At 42.4% G+C, this 17318-nt stretch overlaps 1 protein-coding gene across 3 annotated transcripts in view; it reads left to right on the top strand.

Annotated features, from left to right (window-relative positions):
* Positions 1 to 17318, top strand: part of PPARGC1A (PPARG coactivator 1 alpha) — a gene marked incomplete at its 5' end in the record, with an annotated part of 599914 nt that overhangs the window by 314907 nt on the left and 267689 nt on the right. The window contains one exon of one of the 3 annotated variants that reach the window (XM_081129079.1): positions 3535 to 3701. The exons of the other annotated variants lie outside the window; for them this stretch is intronic. Coding sequence (XP_080985205.1) covers positions 3633 to 3701 — 69 coding nt within the window. The remainder of the gene's footprint in view (positions 1 to 3534; positions 3702 to 17318) is intronic. 3 annotated transcript variants of the gene reach the window in all.

Below are 17318 nucleotides of genomic sequence, written 5' to 3'. Positions count from 1 at the left end.
TAAGATCACATTCTGAAGTACTAGGGGTTAGGACTCCAACCTATCTCTTTGGTAGGACACAATTCCGCGCATAGCACAAGGCATAGTTATTACCACTTGCATTTGAAAACCATTAAAAAAGAAAGGAAAAAAAAAACAAAACACCTTTCCCAGTTATGTCCCAGAGCAGGGTTGTGTTTTGAATTACCAGTGCTGTGATCAAGCCAGGGTGTCATTCATAGTTTCCTTAAACCAGGTTTGCATAGTTGAGATTTCCTTTAATGAAAACATTGAACAAAGACAGAAACAGGACTAATTCCTTTTTGATTGCTTGATTTAAGAATAGTGAATAAACGCTATGGGAGTTAATAAGCTCCCGTGTTCGCGTGTGTCCTCATTATGTTTACATTTTGGAGACGTGCGCTTTATCAGTAGCGAAGCCATCCTGAGCTACACTGATTATCTGATGCCTCATTTTGCTTTCGTTAATTTCCTTGTGAAGCGATAAGCAGCCTTGAAGTCATGCTACCCTGAGTTTGCATCGGAGACAGAGTGACGCTGCATTATTGAATACTGTTACCCTTTCTTCTTAAAGTTCATATTTCTACATCGTCTATGGAAATTGCCAAGCTTAATGCTACTCATTACGAGCAGGAAAAGCCCAGGCTGTGAAAGAAGGAGGAGATGGTGGAATATGCAGGGCATGGGTAGAGCAGGCTTGCTGGCAGTGGAATCTATTGAAAATAGTATTTCAGACTTACTGGATGCCTGTGATGAATGCTCTAGTCTAGTAGATTATTTCGTTACTCTTATAACAAGTCTATATAGTAAGGGCAGTGTATTGGTCAAGGCAGGCTAGGTTGTGCTGATAGAGCAAATAATCCTAGAAGTTTATTTTTTATTCCCATAATGTCTGTTGTTGGTCCAGATCACTCTCTAAGGCACTGTTCTGAGTCGGCTCGACATTTAGTTTGCTTTGATATTATCAACAACATATGCTTTGCAGTCTCTGAAGTTAGGGTAGGAGGGGGCTTAGGGTCAAGTGCAATGATCAAGGCCTCCCCTTGGAAAGTGATAGGTGCCATTTTTCTTATATTTCATTGCCCCAAACAGGTCATGGCTGTGCCTAATTTTAAGAGGTTTAGGGAACTGCAGTCTTGCTGGTTTCCTAGAATAGAGGGGAGTCAGATGTTGATGTACACTAATATATCTAATTGAGATGACAGAATGTCCCTTTTATAGATGTGGAAACCAGGGTTCAGAGAGGTTGGGTCACCTTCCCAAGGGCATAGTGCTGCTAATGATGGAGCAGCTGATCAACCCAAGGGCTGTTTAAGGTCAAAGACTATGTCCAAGCACTTTGTGTACTGCTTTCCGTAGGAACTGATTCAACTACCTTGCAGATGGTGTGATTCAAATGGTAAAACGAATTGCTCCCAGTTTTTTTTTTTTTTTTTAATTCCTGTGACAGGGATTTAGAGGAGGTGAGGAAAACCAGATGACTGGTGAGTCTTCCATTGAGTCCGGTCTCTAGGAAAACTTTCTGGACCCTTGCTCTTCTGGCCTTTGTGTCTTACACTTCAGGGCAACACTGGAGAGGCATTTGAATATTCTCAGTAAAAGAGAGGAGCCAAACAAGTAACAGAAGGATTTTGCATGTATGTGCTTTGCTAGAGGTGAGGTAGAAGGCACAGTCTTGTGATTATTAAAAAGATCATGATGTCAAGTTAGCGTTATATGGCAATTTATAGTCTACAAAAGATGAGAACAAACTTATGTGTCTCACTGATTGTGACGCCGTATCAGAGATGTGATTGTCAAAGCAGCCAACGGGACCTGAGACTGCATGTGACAGGCACTGACTAGTATGAAGTAGGGATCAACACAGGCCATGAAGTTAGGTCTGGGCTAACTCCTGGCCCATCACCTAGGCAAATGTCTTTGTCGCTCTCGGGCTCTTCATCGTGAATCAGGAGCATAATGACCTCATAGAATGTTAGCAAAGGATAAATGAGGTAAGGTTAATAAAGCACTGAGCCCAGCGCTGGGTACCCAGGGCCATGCTCAGCAAATGCTGGCTGTTCTTACTATTATTATGATGGTGATTATTGCTGTGAGGGGTTTTCAAGCAAGGCATGTGATCATTAGGCTCTGTGTGCAATGGTAGATCATTGCAGGAATATTACAGTTGCTTGTGGAATATTATAGTCACTATCACTAGAGAGAGTGGAATATATTTTGAGAACTTCAACCAGGATGGAGAAATTACCTTGCACCATCTTATATAGTTTGATGAAGGAACTAGCAAGATATAATGTGGAAAACAGGCACTTGCGGAGGCTCGAGACTGGGGGCAATGACTGTCTGTGGATCTCTGAAGGGTCATCCCACAAGACAGGCGTTAGTCTGGTTCCTATGGAATTAAGAAGTAGTACAGCCATGGCAGTTACAGGGAAAATGATATCCGTTCATTTAGAGACAAAGCTGTCAACCACAGGGCAGCACTCCCTTGGGAGGTAGTGAGCTTACCGTCATTGGTGGCAATAAGCATTGTTTGAATGGGTACTGGCAAGGTCGTGGGGATTCAAGTGTCAGTTGAGTGATTAGAGAAACCCTAAGTGATAAGACTGAGTTTTGTGATTCTAATTCTGTATGCTCAATAGAATTATCCAGAGACGTTTTAAAAAAGATACCAGTGTCTTGGGCCATGCCCTAGACCAATTAAATCAGAATTTCTGGGATTAGACCTCAGCAACAGTATTTTCACAAAGCTTCCTGGTTGGTTTTTCTCTAGTCTATTGTGCAGCAAGTTGGAGAACCACTGCTCTAACCAAAAGTAAGTAGCCCCAGCTGAATATCTTAAAAATATAGGTAATGGACATAGAACTGCAAGAGAGAGGATCACTCGGTGTGAGACAGTAATGAACAGGACAGAGCTTGGCTGGGTTTGGTTTGATTGAGCACCAACTTTTGAGGGGTCCATGGTCAGGTTGAAATGCCTGTTGCAGAATATCCTTTTGAGGAGGGAACACGAACTCTAGATGCTCAGGATTCAACTACAGGCATGTGTCTAATTTCACCCAAAGGAGCTTGCTGTTATTCATGTGCACTGGCTGCTGAGTGATTCATATGGTGCTGGGGGAGATGTGTTCAAATGAAATGTATGGCTTCTATGTAAAGTAGCTTATTTCTTCCAGGGTACTCCAGCCCACTGACGCAACCTTGCAGAACAGTGCAGATTCTGGGGTGTGTGTGTGTGCATGTGCGTGTGTTGGGATTAGAAGACAGAGCACACAAAGACAAGCATATTTCTAGGGCATGGAGTATGCTTTCACTCTCCTCGACTGCCCTTTATGTCAGGAGCATGAGAATGACCCATTGTCCACTGGCCCTGGAGCTTGGTTGTTCCTAATCACTGGATGCTCGGTGGCTGAGATGGCCTCCCACCTGGCCAGTGGGCCGCAGTCAGGGAGCCCCGTGAGTCCCAGATTTGTTCCTGTGTGGCTTCTTCCTGCCGATTCCTCATCCTCTGGCATGGCGTTTTCTCCACGACAGTCTGCCCCTGAGCTGCCCTCGCTGCCGCTTTGGTAAAGGCTTGCCACGAAAGAGAGTGACAGCCGCTGGCGAACCCAGGTGTGTGAGCAGCATCAGCAATGGATGAGGCCTCCCCGAGGCTGGACGACGACTGGAAGAAAGGACTTCAGCGAGAAGCGAGCTGGCAGGTAAGTGATGTCCTCGGCTCCAGACGGACCCAAATCTCTCCACTCTTTGAACCCAAGTCTGGGTAATTCCCACCAGTCTGTTTGCAGAAGTGCATTGTCTGCAGGCACATCCGTTTGGGAAAAGTCATCTTTAGTTTCCATTTCTTTTTAAACATGCAGATAAGACTCCAGATGAATTTACTTTAGATTACTGAGCAAGCTAATAGGGTTTTACAAATCTATAGGTGTTGCTAAATTTATGCTTTCTTAGTAAAGGCCCTTGAATGAACAAATTGCAGGTGGATATCAAAGGGAACACACAGATTTGGTTTGTGTGAGTGTAAGTTCATTGCAGCAAAAACATTTAATACAACACCTGTCATCACACTTACTTTATGGTGTTGCAGCAACTTGGAATAAGGGCTTGGTTTAACCTATTTTAATGAGTTGACCATTCTTTGGATGCAGCTTGCGTGCCTTTCTTATTTATGCTGAACTCATAATAGCTAGAAGCTCTGTGGCATGCAGAGAGTTCAAGCTAAAGGATTCATTTTGGTGTAGAGGCAGTTTTCATTAAAATATACAAAGCGGTAATGTTTATACGTTATAATACCTATTTCAAATTAGCAAAATTATATGCTCCTGTCTCGTAAGCTGCCAACTGAAATCCCTTCCTAAATCCTGTTGAATGGCTTTGATTACACCTCTTCACGTCACACATTACACACCTCTAATGCATATTTTTACGCATCCACTCCTTTGCCACTGAATTAGACAACAATATTGAAGAGCGATGCCAGAGCTCTTTTATTTTTTTCCTTTTAAATGCTGCTGCCTTATGGAAAAAGAACACCGTGCATGAAGCTTTTTCTAACGGGTGGTGGTGGTTAAAGTGAAACTGTGATTTTCCATTGTGTCTGCAGCAGAAAGTTTCGTATAGAAATGGTGATGTGGAATGAGCTGATTTCCAACCTTAATATTTAACAATAAGTCTCTCTTTTTATAAGAAGAGGGGAACTTTTCATAAGGTGTCTCCTTTGCGGTGGAAATCTCAGCGGAACGTAGTAGTGATGTTGACAGGTGTGTTCTGTTCTGAGCGGTGCGATGTTGAGGAAGGAGTTCAGGAAAACATCCTCTGGCCTGTGGTGCAACGAGAGTCCTCCCGCTCCGAGTGGGAGCCGAAAGGGAGACAGGCAAACCTCTGCATGCCACTGTGAGGGTGTCATGTGAGGTCTCCAGGGGGTCTAAACAAGTATTCAGGTATTTTATGGTGTGTTGATGTGACTTTTGGATTTTTGTCTTTTGTTTACATGTTTTCCTCTAGCAAGTTGGCATCTTATGTGTCCTCTTCACTTCTCAGGAGGCTGAAAGAAGGAAGGATGTGAGGTGATGACTCAGAGAGCTCTGTGAACAAAATATTTAAACTCGAAACATTGATGCACCCTATCAATATGAGCATCCCATGAGCCTGTAGCTTGGTAATTTCCCCAAAGGCAGTTAATGAAAATGCTCTCTGTGCTGCTTGCTTCTGCTTCCCAAGATGTGATCCCGTACAGCTGGTCAACCCCTGGCATTCCCATTGTGGTAACCGAAGCCCTCCCCATAGCTCGTGGAGGCAGTGATTGTGAAAGGGGCATCCTGGTCTCTCATTTGGTCTCCCTGACTCTTGGTAACGCATGGCACTGGGTGGAAAGGATGTCACAAGGTGTGGGCTCCAGCTTTGCCTGCCTCTGACCCTCTAGCCCTCCATCAGGCCTGCCTGTTGTCCCCACTCTCCTGTCGCCTGTATTGCCATGCTGGGTCCCACATGCACAGGGTCACCCCATTTCAAGCTGATACTCAATCTGTTCCTAAGGGAAGACAATTTAAATCTGATGGGACTAGTTGAGGGACCTTTGTCATGAGAGTGACTTATTTTGGCTATCCATGGTAGTGATGGAGTTGGGGGAAGTTTTAAAAACCAATTGTGATTGATGCTCATGCTTTAATTTAGCTAAGTACTATATTTCTTATTGAAACTGATCCAATACCTTCCTACCTAGCTATAATTGACCAATTACAGTGCCAAGGTTTTTGTTTTTGTTTGTTTGTGTGTATGTGTGTGCTCCCATGCATGCCATCTCCCCAATCTTTCTAAGAAGCCTAGAAGGAAGATATGATCCCCCCCATTTTACAGATGAAGAAATTAAGACTCAAGGAGGTTATATAACCTGTCCAAAGCCATTCAGTATTCAAGTTCAGGCCTGTTTGACTCCAATGCCTGTGCTCTTCTCCCCATTTTGGTTACTGCGCCATCTGAATTGAATTTTATCTCATTTTTTATCTATGGAATAACAGCCATGAGCAGCTGTGATGTGGGCAGGCAGGAAGCAAGAGGAAGAAAGGGAAAAGCATGCCGATCTTCTAATGGAATAATCAGTCTCTGAATCATAAAGACTTTAATAAAATGTTCTTTAATAGCTTATTTTTTAACCCTTACTCCTTACCAGGCACTAAGCTTTATTTCTAATTCACTTAAGTACTCTGACAGAGAGATATGATCTATTGTTATTGTACATATGGGGAAGCAGAGGCTGAGAGGTGTTAGGGAATGTACCCAAGGTCACATAGCTACTAAGGTGTTAAAAAGGGAAATGGACCTGCTTGAACCCAAAGCCTACACTCTTATACAAGGCTGCCTCTTAGAGTGTATTTTCCAATTACATTTCCATCATACATATTTTAACTGTCTCATCTCACAAATGATGTGATGAGATTTGGTCCTTGAGACATTCCTCTGATGGTATTTTTTAAAATAAATTAGGAGTTGGGCAAAAATGCCTTGCTCACCCACTTCTTCAGAATGCATTTTAATTGGATGCCATTTGCCTCAAATGAACCAGCTTACCCATGGAGTTAGAAATGAACTAGATACAACCCTAGAATCCACTGTAAATCTGAAAATACATTTAAGCATATAATTTGCACAGGAGAACCCATAATGGCTGTGTCAACGTTAATGCTCCCATCTTGCAAAGCCCACCTCAGCTCTGGGAGAAGCTCAGGAGTGGAGACGGCAGTGGCTTCTGCCACCAGGTAACCACCTGGTGGCTGGCAAACCTACTTAAGGCAGTGCCTTTGCTTCTTTGTTTGTAAAGGAAGGTGCTTATATCCCAGTGAGGCCCTGGAGGGAAGGTGGGAGGAGACTTGATGATGCTTCATTGTTCTGGGCAATTGTCAATTGAAAGACATTATGGAGGGGCAGATGATTCATTTCTGGATGATGTCTGATGTTGGGTTGGTTCCCTTTAAAATGACTGATGTAATTGTAGTGTGGACTAGTCTATCGATATTGTCTGTCTGTGCCTGTCTCCCCCCACAAAATGATGACTCCCTCAAGGACAGAGATGCATTTTGTCTTTGTGTCTCTGCACTTAGCACCGAGCCTGGCACACACTCAGTCCTTGATATTTGCCCAGCTGAAGGGCATCGCAAATCTGATCTGGAAGGAAGCTGAGATGTGATCTGGCCCCGACGTTGCACTTGAAGAACCGAGGCTGAGGGAGGCTGAGTGGTGGCACCGAGTCCCACTGCTGGTTAGTAGGAGCAGGGATGATGTGCTCCCTCTTCAGCCCTCTTTCTTTGTGGTAGATTGCTTCTCTGTAAACTTCCTATGCCTCGACTTTGTCATCTGTAAAGTTGGAACTGGAGTACATTATCTATGCCTGATTATTTATCATTGTACCCCTATCTGGATAGGAGCTATAGCATAAGGTCAAGAATGAGATATAAAGCCAGACTTCTGCATTCTAACCTTGGTGTCATCAGTGTCTAACTATGTAACATTGGGAAAGTTTCTAATCTCTCTGTGCCTCAGTTTTCTCACTATGGCGATAATTATCCTAGCACCTTATAAGGTTATTGTGAGGACTGCATGAGTTAGTTTGTGGAAAGCACTTAGAAGAGCAATTCAATAAGTACTGTTTAGTGACTATAGCATGCACTGTACATGCTAGCTACTACCCTTATGTTATCTATTTATGAGATCAGCCATATAACGTAGTTTTTTGTTTGTTTTTCTAATACCTACTGTGTGAAAGCACATCCACACTGAAGTGGATGAGAAAGTGATCAGACAAGTGATCCCTGAACTTGAAGTCATGGTGCGTAGAGTATGGTGAGTCATTATAGTTGTAAGATAGTCAAAAAATGCTCCGTGTATCATGGAAGCATTGAGGACTGGCTTCCAGTCTGTCTAAGGGGTCCCATGTAGAGGGTAATACCAGAGCTCATTAAGCAAAGAGAAGGAGTTAAGCCAGACAGATAACCCTTTAAGCCAAGAGAGAGAACATGTCAGAGGCAGGAAGGAGAGAGGTTCTAAAGTATGTGGTGAGCAGCCAGTTGTCCTTTGGGGCTAGCCTTTTGGGGTGATGCAGAAGTGCTGGAGATGAGTCCAAAGAGGTGGCAAGGGGAAAGGTCCTGTATGGTCAGACCAAATAGCTACAAATAGCAGTGGAGAGCTGTAGATAGGTTGTAAGCGGAGACATCAAACATGTTTTAAGAAAGATAAGATCATTCTGGCTTTAGTGTGAGGATACATTGGAAGTACAATAAGACTAGAGACCAGAAACCCAGTTAAGAAGCTGGGTAACCCAGCTGGTTCTTAACCCAGTTAAGAACCACTTCAGGTGAGGGCTGGCTAGACCATGGAAACAATGTGGAGACGAAAGGGCAGACTCAGAAATATCTAGAAGATACAGCCTCAGGATTTGGTGAGTGATAGATGCAGTGTATAAGGGTATGGGAAGAATAAAATGACCCCCAGCTTTCTTTTTAGGGTGACTTGGTGAACATAGGTGCCACCATCTGAAAAGAGATAACCAGAGAAGAAGGCGATCTCTGGGCTCATGATAGGGTAGATAATAACTCACAAAATAGTGGATTAGAGGCGAGTTACAAGAAAAACAAATAACATAGATTATTTTTATACCAGGAGGGTAAACAAAACCCTGTGAGGACTTGGAAAGCCCAGAGGAAGTAATAACATCAGGAAGAGTTAACATTGACCAAGAGCTTACTCTGTGCCAAGAGCTGTTTTAAGCATTTGATTTATATTAACTCATAGAATCTTCACCATCACGACATTAAGGAGATGCAAGTAGTATCCTCACTTTGTAGATGAGGAAGTTTCGGAAAGGTTAAGATCACTTAACTAGTACATGGGACCTAGGAAGCCTGGATCCAGAGCTTGTAAGTACCGTGGGATTATGTCCATCCATGTAGAGCAAGGGAGTAGGGACGATTTCACAGAGTAGGTGGCCTTTGAGCCAGGTTTTTAAGGAGGAGTATAATTTTTGAGCAGTAAAACCCTGTTAGACTCCAGGCTCTACTACTTCACTGATGGTGGATATGTTCAACTTGGGACACAGAGAAAAGTCTCTTGTCCATCTCTTGGTTCAGCTGGTCTCCTAAGGTTATAGGACTGAGCTTGTCAAAGTAGTGCAGGCCATCTCCACAGCCCCCAACAGAGGGTACACATGGTGAAGGGGACCTCTACCAAGGCTGGCCCAGTGCTTAGCAGGTCTGTGCCCAGCAGGCCATGGAGTATGGGAAATGGTAGGAGGCTGGAAACTAGAAGGCCTGACTGGGGAAAGTCTACCATTCCTAGATGTGTGACCTCAGGCAAGTCCTTACCCCTCTGAGCTGTTTCCTCCACTTTAGTGTGGATGTGCTTTGCACATAGTAGGTATTCAAAGACGAGAAACAAAATACCCACCTCCCAGGTAAAAGTTCAGTGAAATAATGTGTGTTTGAAAGCATGTTGTCCTATGGAAAGCATTTTTACAAGTGTAAGATTTTTTTTCTAGTAACTGAAAAGAAAGCGGAATTGTATGTTTGAAATAATACTGAATACAAAAATAGTTTTGTGTACTCTCTACCTTCCCTTCAAACTCCATTACCATTTTGTGTTTCAGTTTCCACATAGGAAGGAAAATAAACAGGTTTGGTGGTGTTTTCTCCTCTCAGGAAAAGATTCGTTTCTCCATGTTAGAAGCACCTTAACATTGGGATCCATGGAACAGTGGTTCATATTTTGAGTTAACTTTCATGTTTAATCTGCTGCAAGACACTAATGTCATCTACCAAGTGAGGAAATCATGATGATGGGTCAAAATCAGCACCTGAGGATGTAGCCTGACCAGTTGTAACTTTATGTCGAGTGTGATGGGCCAAACAAGAAATGGTTTGAAGGTAGAAGCTGTAAGAGTTTAGGTTCCTCAGAAAACAAATTCCATTTTTTCTTCTATTGTTATATTCTGGCACAATGGTATGTTTGAGAAGACCCCTTCGCTTGCTGGTTCTAATTATTCCTTGTTGCCTTTTCAATCATGCGGGACTCATTTATTTATTCATTTGCCCAAGAAGGTAAAGTGTTCGATGTGTGTCTTAGATTCAAATACCATAGATTTATGAGGCTAGAAGGGACATTGGGATGACAGGTCATTGTTTTCACCCTACATGCTCCTCAGTCTGAGCAGAAGCAAGTCCAAAAGGCTGAAGACAGATGACCTTATATAGCTTTCTCTATAATTCATTCGTTGGTCTAACAAACAATTCATAAGCTAAGGAAATTCTTCCTTGGGGTGGATTTAAACCACGCCCATTGCAGCACAAGACCAGTTCCACTCCTTTGTTCTTCCTGGAGGTGGGGAAAAACAGCTCAGTCACTGTCCTCAGGAATCAGCCTCCTGGCCTTGAGGATCATTATGAAGGCAGCCCTCAGTTTGGGCTTCTCAAGGCTAAGCAGCCTAAATCTGTAGGTGTAATTCTTCATTTCCATCTTGAGTTTCCACCTTCTCTAAGTCTGCTCCTTACCCTTAACTTCTATAGCCTAGAACTTTTTAAGAGGATCTAGCTAGAGCTCACCAGTGGTGATCTTCTCATTTATTGAGTGAGCTAATACACATGGATGGAGCTCCACATTTTAAATACTAGACCTCTAGGCAAAGCCCTGAGGGTACAATGATAAATAAAAACAGCATAAAGTAGCACTTAAGACACTGGTTCATACCCTGGATCACTGCTTACCAGCTGTATGGCCCTGCATTGTACTTGAACTCTAAGTCTCAGTTCCCTCATGGGCAAAATGAGATAAGCGTAGTATATGGCCTTATATAGCTGTCTCATAGGGTTGTTGTGAGGATAAATATATGTATTGCACTTGGAACAGTGGTTGAACCCTAGTTATAATCGTGGAAGTTTTAAATAAAATAAAAATTAAGATGCAGACGCTGCCTTCGAGTTGTGCCCTCTCTACTTGGAAGGATAAACATAAATAAACAATAAATTGTATGCTCAGTGCTCTAGTAGCAGTCTGGGCATGTAGGATGAAAGTTCAGAAGACCAAGAGGAATTATTTTTCAGGGCATCAAGAATGGCTCCACGGATCAAGGAAGGTGAGCCATTTCATATACTTAAGTTCACATATCATTGACTTATAAGCTGAGAGAGACCTTGGGATGACATCTCAGTCTTCATTTTTACCTACAGATCATTGGGTTGGATCTTAGGAGAAGATTTAGGGCTTTTTAGGTGGTAAAGAGGTTGAGAAGGCATTTCAGTCAGAGGGAGCCTTACGAACCCAGACCGGCAAGCAAGTGTTGGGCACGTTTGAAAAGCGGTTGGGTGGCTGGTTGTGCCCTGGGGTGTGATGGGCAGTGAGGCTGGGAGGAGGCGCTTCCATCTGGGTGGCATCAGATTGTGAATGGAGTTGGAAGCCTCGCGGAGGCGTTCGCCTTATCATTAACCAAATCCATGCTCATGGGGCTTTATTTTAAGAAGCTGAAGATCAGTTAAGAAGGCTGCCAAAGCACTTGATGTTTCTCTTCTAGTCGTTTTTTCACTGTCTTGGGTCAGAGCTATGTGTCAATCCCCGGAGGCCAGAATCTGAATCTTACTCATTTCTCTGTTTCTCTCAGGGCCTAACATAGTACCAGGCACAGAGCAGGCTTAAGCCACGTGTGTTGAATGTTGAAATCAAGTTGCCCTGTGCAGCCAGTGCCCTCGTCTGCCTATTCTGGGACAACCAATCGTGCTTATGCATGAATGAACCAATGCAAACAAATGAACCCAGGGATTTTGCAGTTTTCAAATTTGACTCAATTTCGAGCACCTCTTGGGAAGGGAACAGTTTTGTGTAAAACTCCAGAAATCCAATCTGAGAAACAAATTCTCCCTGTGGTGTCTTTGCCTCTTGCATTCAGCCTCCTGTTCTCCTGAGGCCACATTCATGGCTGGTTATTCTGACTGGGCCTGACGAGTCCTGCGTGAGCTTGACTTACACTTTCTTCTTGAGCATCAGCTCTCATAGCTTACAATTCACTCCGACAATGGCTGAAGCCTATTTGAGAGGCGGAGGGCAGACTTTCAAAGAAGGCTGAGGGGAAAAGGCAGCTCTTGAGTACCTAAAGAGACAAATATGTTTTACATCAAGTTCCCCTGAAAAAATGTCAACAGAAGTGAGAAATGCTCAAGTTGTAGCGGCTGGTTGAATCTAGCGATTCTCACTTGGGGCGCAAAAGCCACAATTTTCTATCTAATTCTCTACTCAATCATTCCATGGCCCCTGTCTCAAGCTCAATTTAAGCTCAGTCCCCAGTACACAGAGCCACTGTACAGCGTATAAAGAAATGACTGGCTCAGGGACTGAGGGGAAGACAGAGCCATGTGGTGACCCAAAGCTTGAGTTACCAAGTCATCCTGGGATCACATGACATCTCCCTCCCATGACTCTTACAAAGTCCATGAAAAATAGGTCATTTCTTCTTTAGCCTTTAAATTGTGATTATCTCCATCAACAGGATAGTGTGATCAGCATAGCCTGATGTGTCTGTTCAAACGCTCACCCATGTGTTAGGGAAACCATCAAATTTAGTGGAGACTGGGCAGGGGTGGGGGTGGGGGGGCCTGGATTGCAAGTTTGCTGCCTCCAGGATTCTGAATTGAAATGGAGATGGGCTGGCTCTCTACAGAACTCCTTTACTATTGGGCTGTTAGTCTTTTTCAGAGGAGATCAGGTGAGCAGTAAATACTCCTGCTCTTTAGGGAGAGTGTCTTAGAAACTGTTGGAACTTTCCTGACACATGTCAAGTGTATTTCAGTTTCCAGAAGCACTTTTCCATGTATACTCTTTGTTCATTCCCATCCTAGGAAGGAAATGGCAGCTGTGTTATTATTACCAATTGTCAAATGGAGACACTTGGGGCTGGCAGGTTAAGAGCCTTGTCCAGCAGGGCCAGGACTAGAACCTGGGTCTGACGTGCAATCCTGTGCTTGTTCACTCAGATAGATCTGTCTCTCTGTTCACTGGTCAAGGGTAAAGTTTCCCAAAGTGTGTAAAAAATGGTGTCCTTACATGAACACTTAATTAGCCTCCATCAATTGCCCCCTTCTTTAAAAAGTGTAACATTTAAAGCTGAAATCTTTTATTTAAAGCTGAAATCTTTTATTGGTTCTGAGGAAGAGGTTCTCCCTCCAGCCCCAGCTGTGGAAATGCCTGGTGAAGAGGCAGGATACTCACGTCCCTCCGTGCTGACCACAGTGCTTCAGGCCTGGGCTTTGTGCAGTGGTGGAAATCCACCTGGCTGTCACACAGTCAGTAACCTGGGATGTGCTGCAGAAACACACAATATGTGTGACACTCTAACAGACATTATTTTTAGCATTGCTGGAGTCCTTTCTCACCTGGGAAAAGGAGGCACACTGTCTCCTGCAGCAGCTCGTTGCAGAGATGTGACTTAAATAGCATGCATCGCCCCAACCCCGCCGTGTGGGGGACTCACGTTTCAGTGAATCAGGGATCTGAACTAATGAGGTCCAGATGTTTTCTCGACAAATTTTTGGAAACTGAAATGGTCAAGAGGTCACATGCTACAGCTTAGTTATTTGTGTGGGAATAATACTAAACTCTTAGATGCACAGGTCTTTGAAATCTTTTCTTGTCTTTGGTACTTGATCTTGGTGTTCACACAGATCTTGGGGAACCATGAGGGTGCATCTTATGTTGTACTTTTCCTGCATCATTAATGTATTTCTTTATGTCTAATTTCATCTGCCTAGATTCATTCTACTCTTCTCTCTCCCATCTCTTTTCTCAACCAAAAAACCAAAAAAATCCTCATAGTCATCCTTAAAAACTCCTATCACTAAGTCAGGCTTACTTGAAATTCTGGAATATAATGGTAGTTATATCACCCACAAGGATGAGCTCCGGAGTCAAAGAAATGTGGGGTTGAATCCTGCTTTGCCATTGACTAGTTGGATGAACTTGGATATATGTTCACAGTTTCATTCATGCCAACCTACTACATGGGACAGAGGTAAGATACAGAAAAGAGGAGACAAAAATGATCATATTATCAGGTAAAATTATTGTCCACAAGCAAGCAAAAATATTCAGACAAACTGAAAAATTATTAGAAAAAATGCGATTTGAATTGGCTGATTCAACATAAATATTCAAAATTTAATAACTTCCTAGTATAATAATGATAACCAGTTAGAAAATATGAAGATAGAAATCATTGAAAATAGTACTAAAGTATAAACTATCTAGGAATAAACTCAGTAATAACACAGACTCTGTAGGCAGAAAACAGTAAAATTTTAATAGAAGACATGATAAAGGCTTGGATACATGGAAAAAGGTATCATCTTCTTAGAAAAAAGGGATGAACACTGTCAACACTTTGCTTCTTCTCAAATGAATGTACATATTTAATGTAGTTCTAATCGAAATCATGTTGCCGCTGCTGTTTTCTGGAAACTTGACCAAGGATTCTAAAGTTCATCTTGAATAATAAATAGAGCAGAAGAGCTAAAAACATATTTAAAAAGAAGAGCAGTAAAGCAGGCTTTTTGGTAGCAGATATTATAATGTTATGATAATTAAAACAGGATGTTGATGGGGTAAGAATCAATAGACAAATGAGGTTGAAACAGACCAGAAGCAGACTCTAGGAAAAATAAGAGTTTAGGATGGGAATGTGGTCCAGGTTGGATGACATGTTGATGCAGGAACCAACAACTATGCAATAAGTGTTGTTGAGTCACCTGGTTTACTGACCTGGAAAAAATACTACAAATTAAATTTCAGAGGGGGAGGGGTAAAATATAAAATTCAAAAAAATATAAATAAAAGGAGAAAATATAGATTACTATTTATCTGATCTTGGATTGGGAAGGCTTTCTAAGCATAGAGGAAAAGAGTGATAATTTTCATTATGTAAAAATTAAAAAATTCTCTATGTCAGAAATGTAATAAACAAACAAACAACAAAAGCCAACTAATAGTAAAGTGGGAAATATTTTTGACAAGTCTGGTCTAAAAGGCTTGATATCTTAAAAAATTTTTTAAATCTTCACCCAGGGATGATTTATTTTTAATTATTGATTTTTAGAGAGAGAGAGAGAGTTGTGAGAGAGAAGCGTCAATTGGTTGCCTCCCATCCCCACCCCAACTGGGGATTGACCTGCCACCTAGGTATGTGCCCTGACCAGAAATCGAACCCGTAACCTTTTGGTGTATGGGACTATGCTCCAACTGAGCCACCCGGCAAAGGCAAGGCTTGATATCTTTAACAAATTAAGAGTTCATATAAATAAGGAGTAACCTAACATTACACAGGGGAAAAAATGAGTTTGATTTATGAGCAATTAACAGGAGATATATGTTATCAATAAATGTATGAAACAAGTTATAGTCATATATGTCAGAAAAGAAATCCAAATAAAACCAATTACAAGACACAACTGGCAAAGATTTTGAGAAGCCAGGATGTTGGCGATGATGGGTTGGATCCCACATGGCTACTGCGTCTGCCTTTTGGGGTTTTAATGATTACCACCTTTCTGGAAATCAACTAGATAATATATAGCAATAGCTTAATTTTTAAAAAAAACTTGACTTAATATTATTCTAAAAATAGATCTTAATGCAGTTATCAGAGACAAAAATATAACTTCATGTAAAAAGATGTTGATTTTAATGTTGTTTAAAGTTGTATGACTCATCTTAAGTTTCCAGTTAAGGTGAATGGTTAGACATACTAAGATATAGGCATCAAAATGGTGTTTTTGGTATTTTATGTGGGGAAGAATGCTTTTGATATAATATTAAGTGAAAATAGTGGAAAATATATTTTGGATTAAATACGGTGCCTGAAACCCAACAAAAGACAGCAAAGATATAAAAAAGGTTTAAACCCCAAAGGACAGAGAGAATAAAAGAAGAGATGACATCGGTGAACAAATAAAATAACTACATTTGAAAGCTCAGAAGAGAATATCCAAATGGCCACTGGCTTGTGACAGAGTTACAACAAGAATGAAATGTAAGCTTGTAGCGGGAGGGTCAACAAAACGCGAGCCGTCTGCACGGCCCAAGTCTGGAAAAGCTTCGGAATTGAATGGACCGGGCGCCTTGGAAGGCGAGGACCAGAGGCAGGATGGAAGAAGGGTGGCCGGGCTGGAGGAACGCAGGACCAGAGGCAGATCCCACTGGTCCGGGGCAGAAAAGACAGTCTATAGCCTAATGAAGTTGAGCCGGGTGAGATTTGGATTTGAGGGCAAGCAGGCACCGTGGAGAGACAGGTAATATGCAACAAGGAAAATAAGGAGGTCCCAGGTGGAAGTCTCCATACTGAACAGTGGGGCCCCAGTTCCCTCTTCTCTTCCGAAGCGCTGGCAGCTCACCTTATGCTCTGCAGAGAGGGGAGCGAAGGTTTCCTTCCTGGGGAAACGGGCCAGCTGAATAGAAGAGGCTTCGCAGGAAAAGGTCAGCTCTGGTCCATGTCACACCGCAGCCAAGCCCACCACTTGTAACTCCTTCCCCTGCCCCTGGAACTGCCCGTCGGCCTTGGGTGTTGGACTCTGAAATGGAGCAGATGACCAGATTTTACTGGAAGACCTCTTATGTGAAAGAGAGAGACTTATATGAAAGAAAGAGAAACAACAATGAATTGGAGCAAACTAAGGCCATGCAGAGCAGGGGAAAGCATCCTACCTCTCACTGCTTCTTCCTACACTTCCAAGGTGGAGGACCCAATAGAAATTTCATTCTCTGTAAACTTGTACTGAATTTGTGATCACTATGCTTGTACACCTGAAACTAATGCAGAATAATACTGCATGTAAACTGTAGTTGAAATTTTTTTTTTTAATTTTAAAAAGTAACTGGTGATTTTATTATGGATTCCATGTGATTTTCATTCTAAGGGGCAGGAATTGTGCTGTTAAGAAAACAATTTTGTAAGGGTAGGTGGGATTAATATATAAATTGTGATCCCTGGCCTTTAGGGGTGACTCTGGTGGAGACCACCAGCAATCACACATTTTCACAAGGAAGAAGAATGGGCACCCCTAGGTTGCTTGGTCTATAATGTCAAGCCAGTATGGCGATTTTCTTGTTTTTAAGAAACACACCAGTCATGGTACAGAGTATTTTCAAAACATGATATATTATTTGGTGACAAGCCCTGTTCTCTGATATATGAGGTGGAGATGGGTTCATATAAACCTGAAGGTTTCCACAGAGGGGGAGTAGTTGCCTTCCCCTCTGGGGAAATGATGCATTTCTGTCTCACCTGAAAGTTTTCCTTG

Source organism: Miniopterus schreibersii (assembly GCF_964146895.1).
Source record: "Miniopterus schreibersii genome assembly, chromosome: 1".
NCBI lineage: Eukaryota > Metazoa > Chordata > Mammalia > Chiroptera > Miniopteridae > Miniopterus > Miniopterus schreibersii.
The sequence above is the reverse complement of the archived record's forward strand: the minus strand, read 5'-3'. Positions and strand labels throughout refer to the sequence as shown.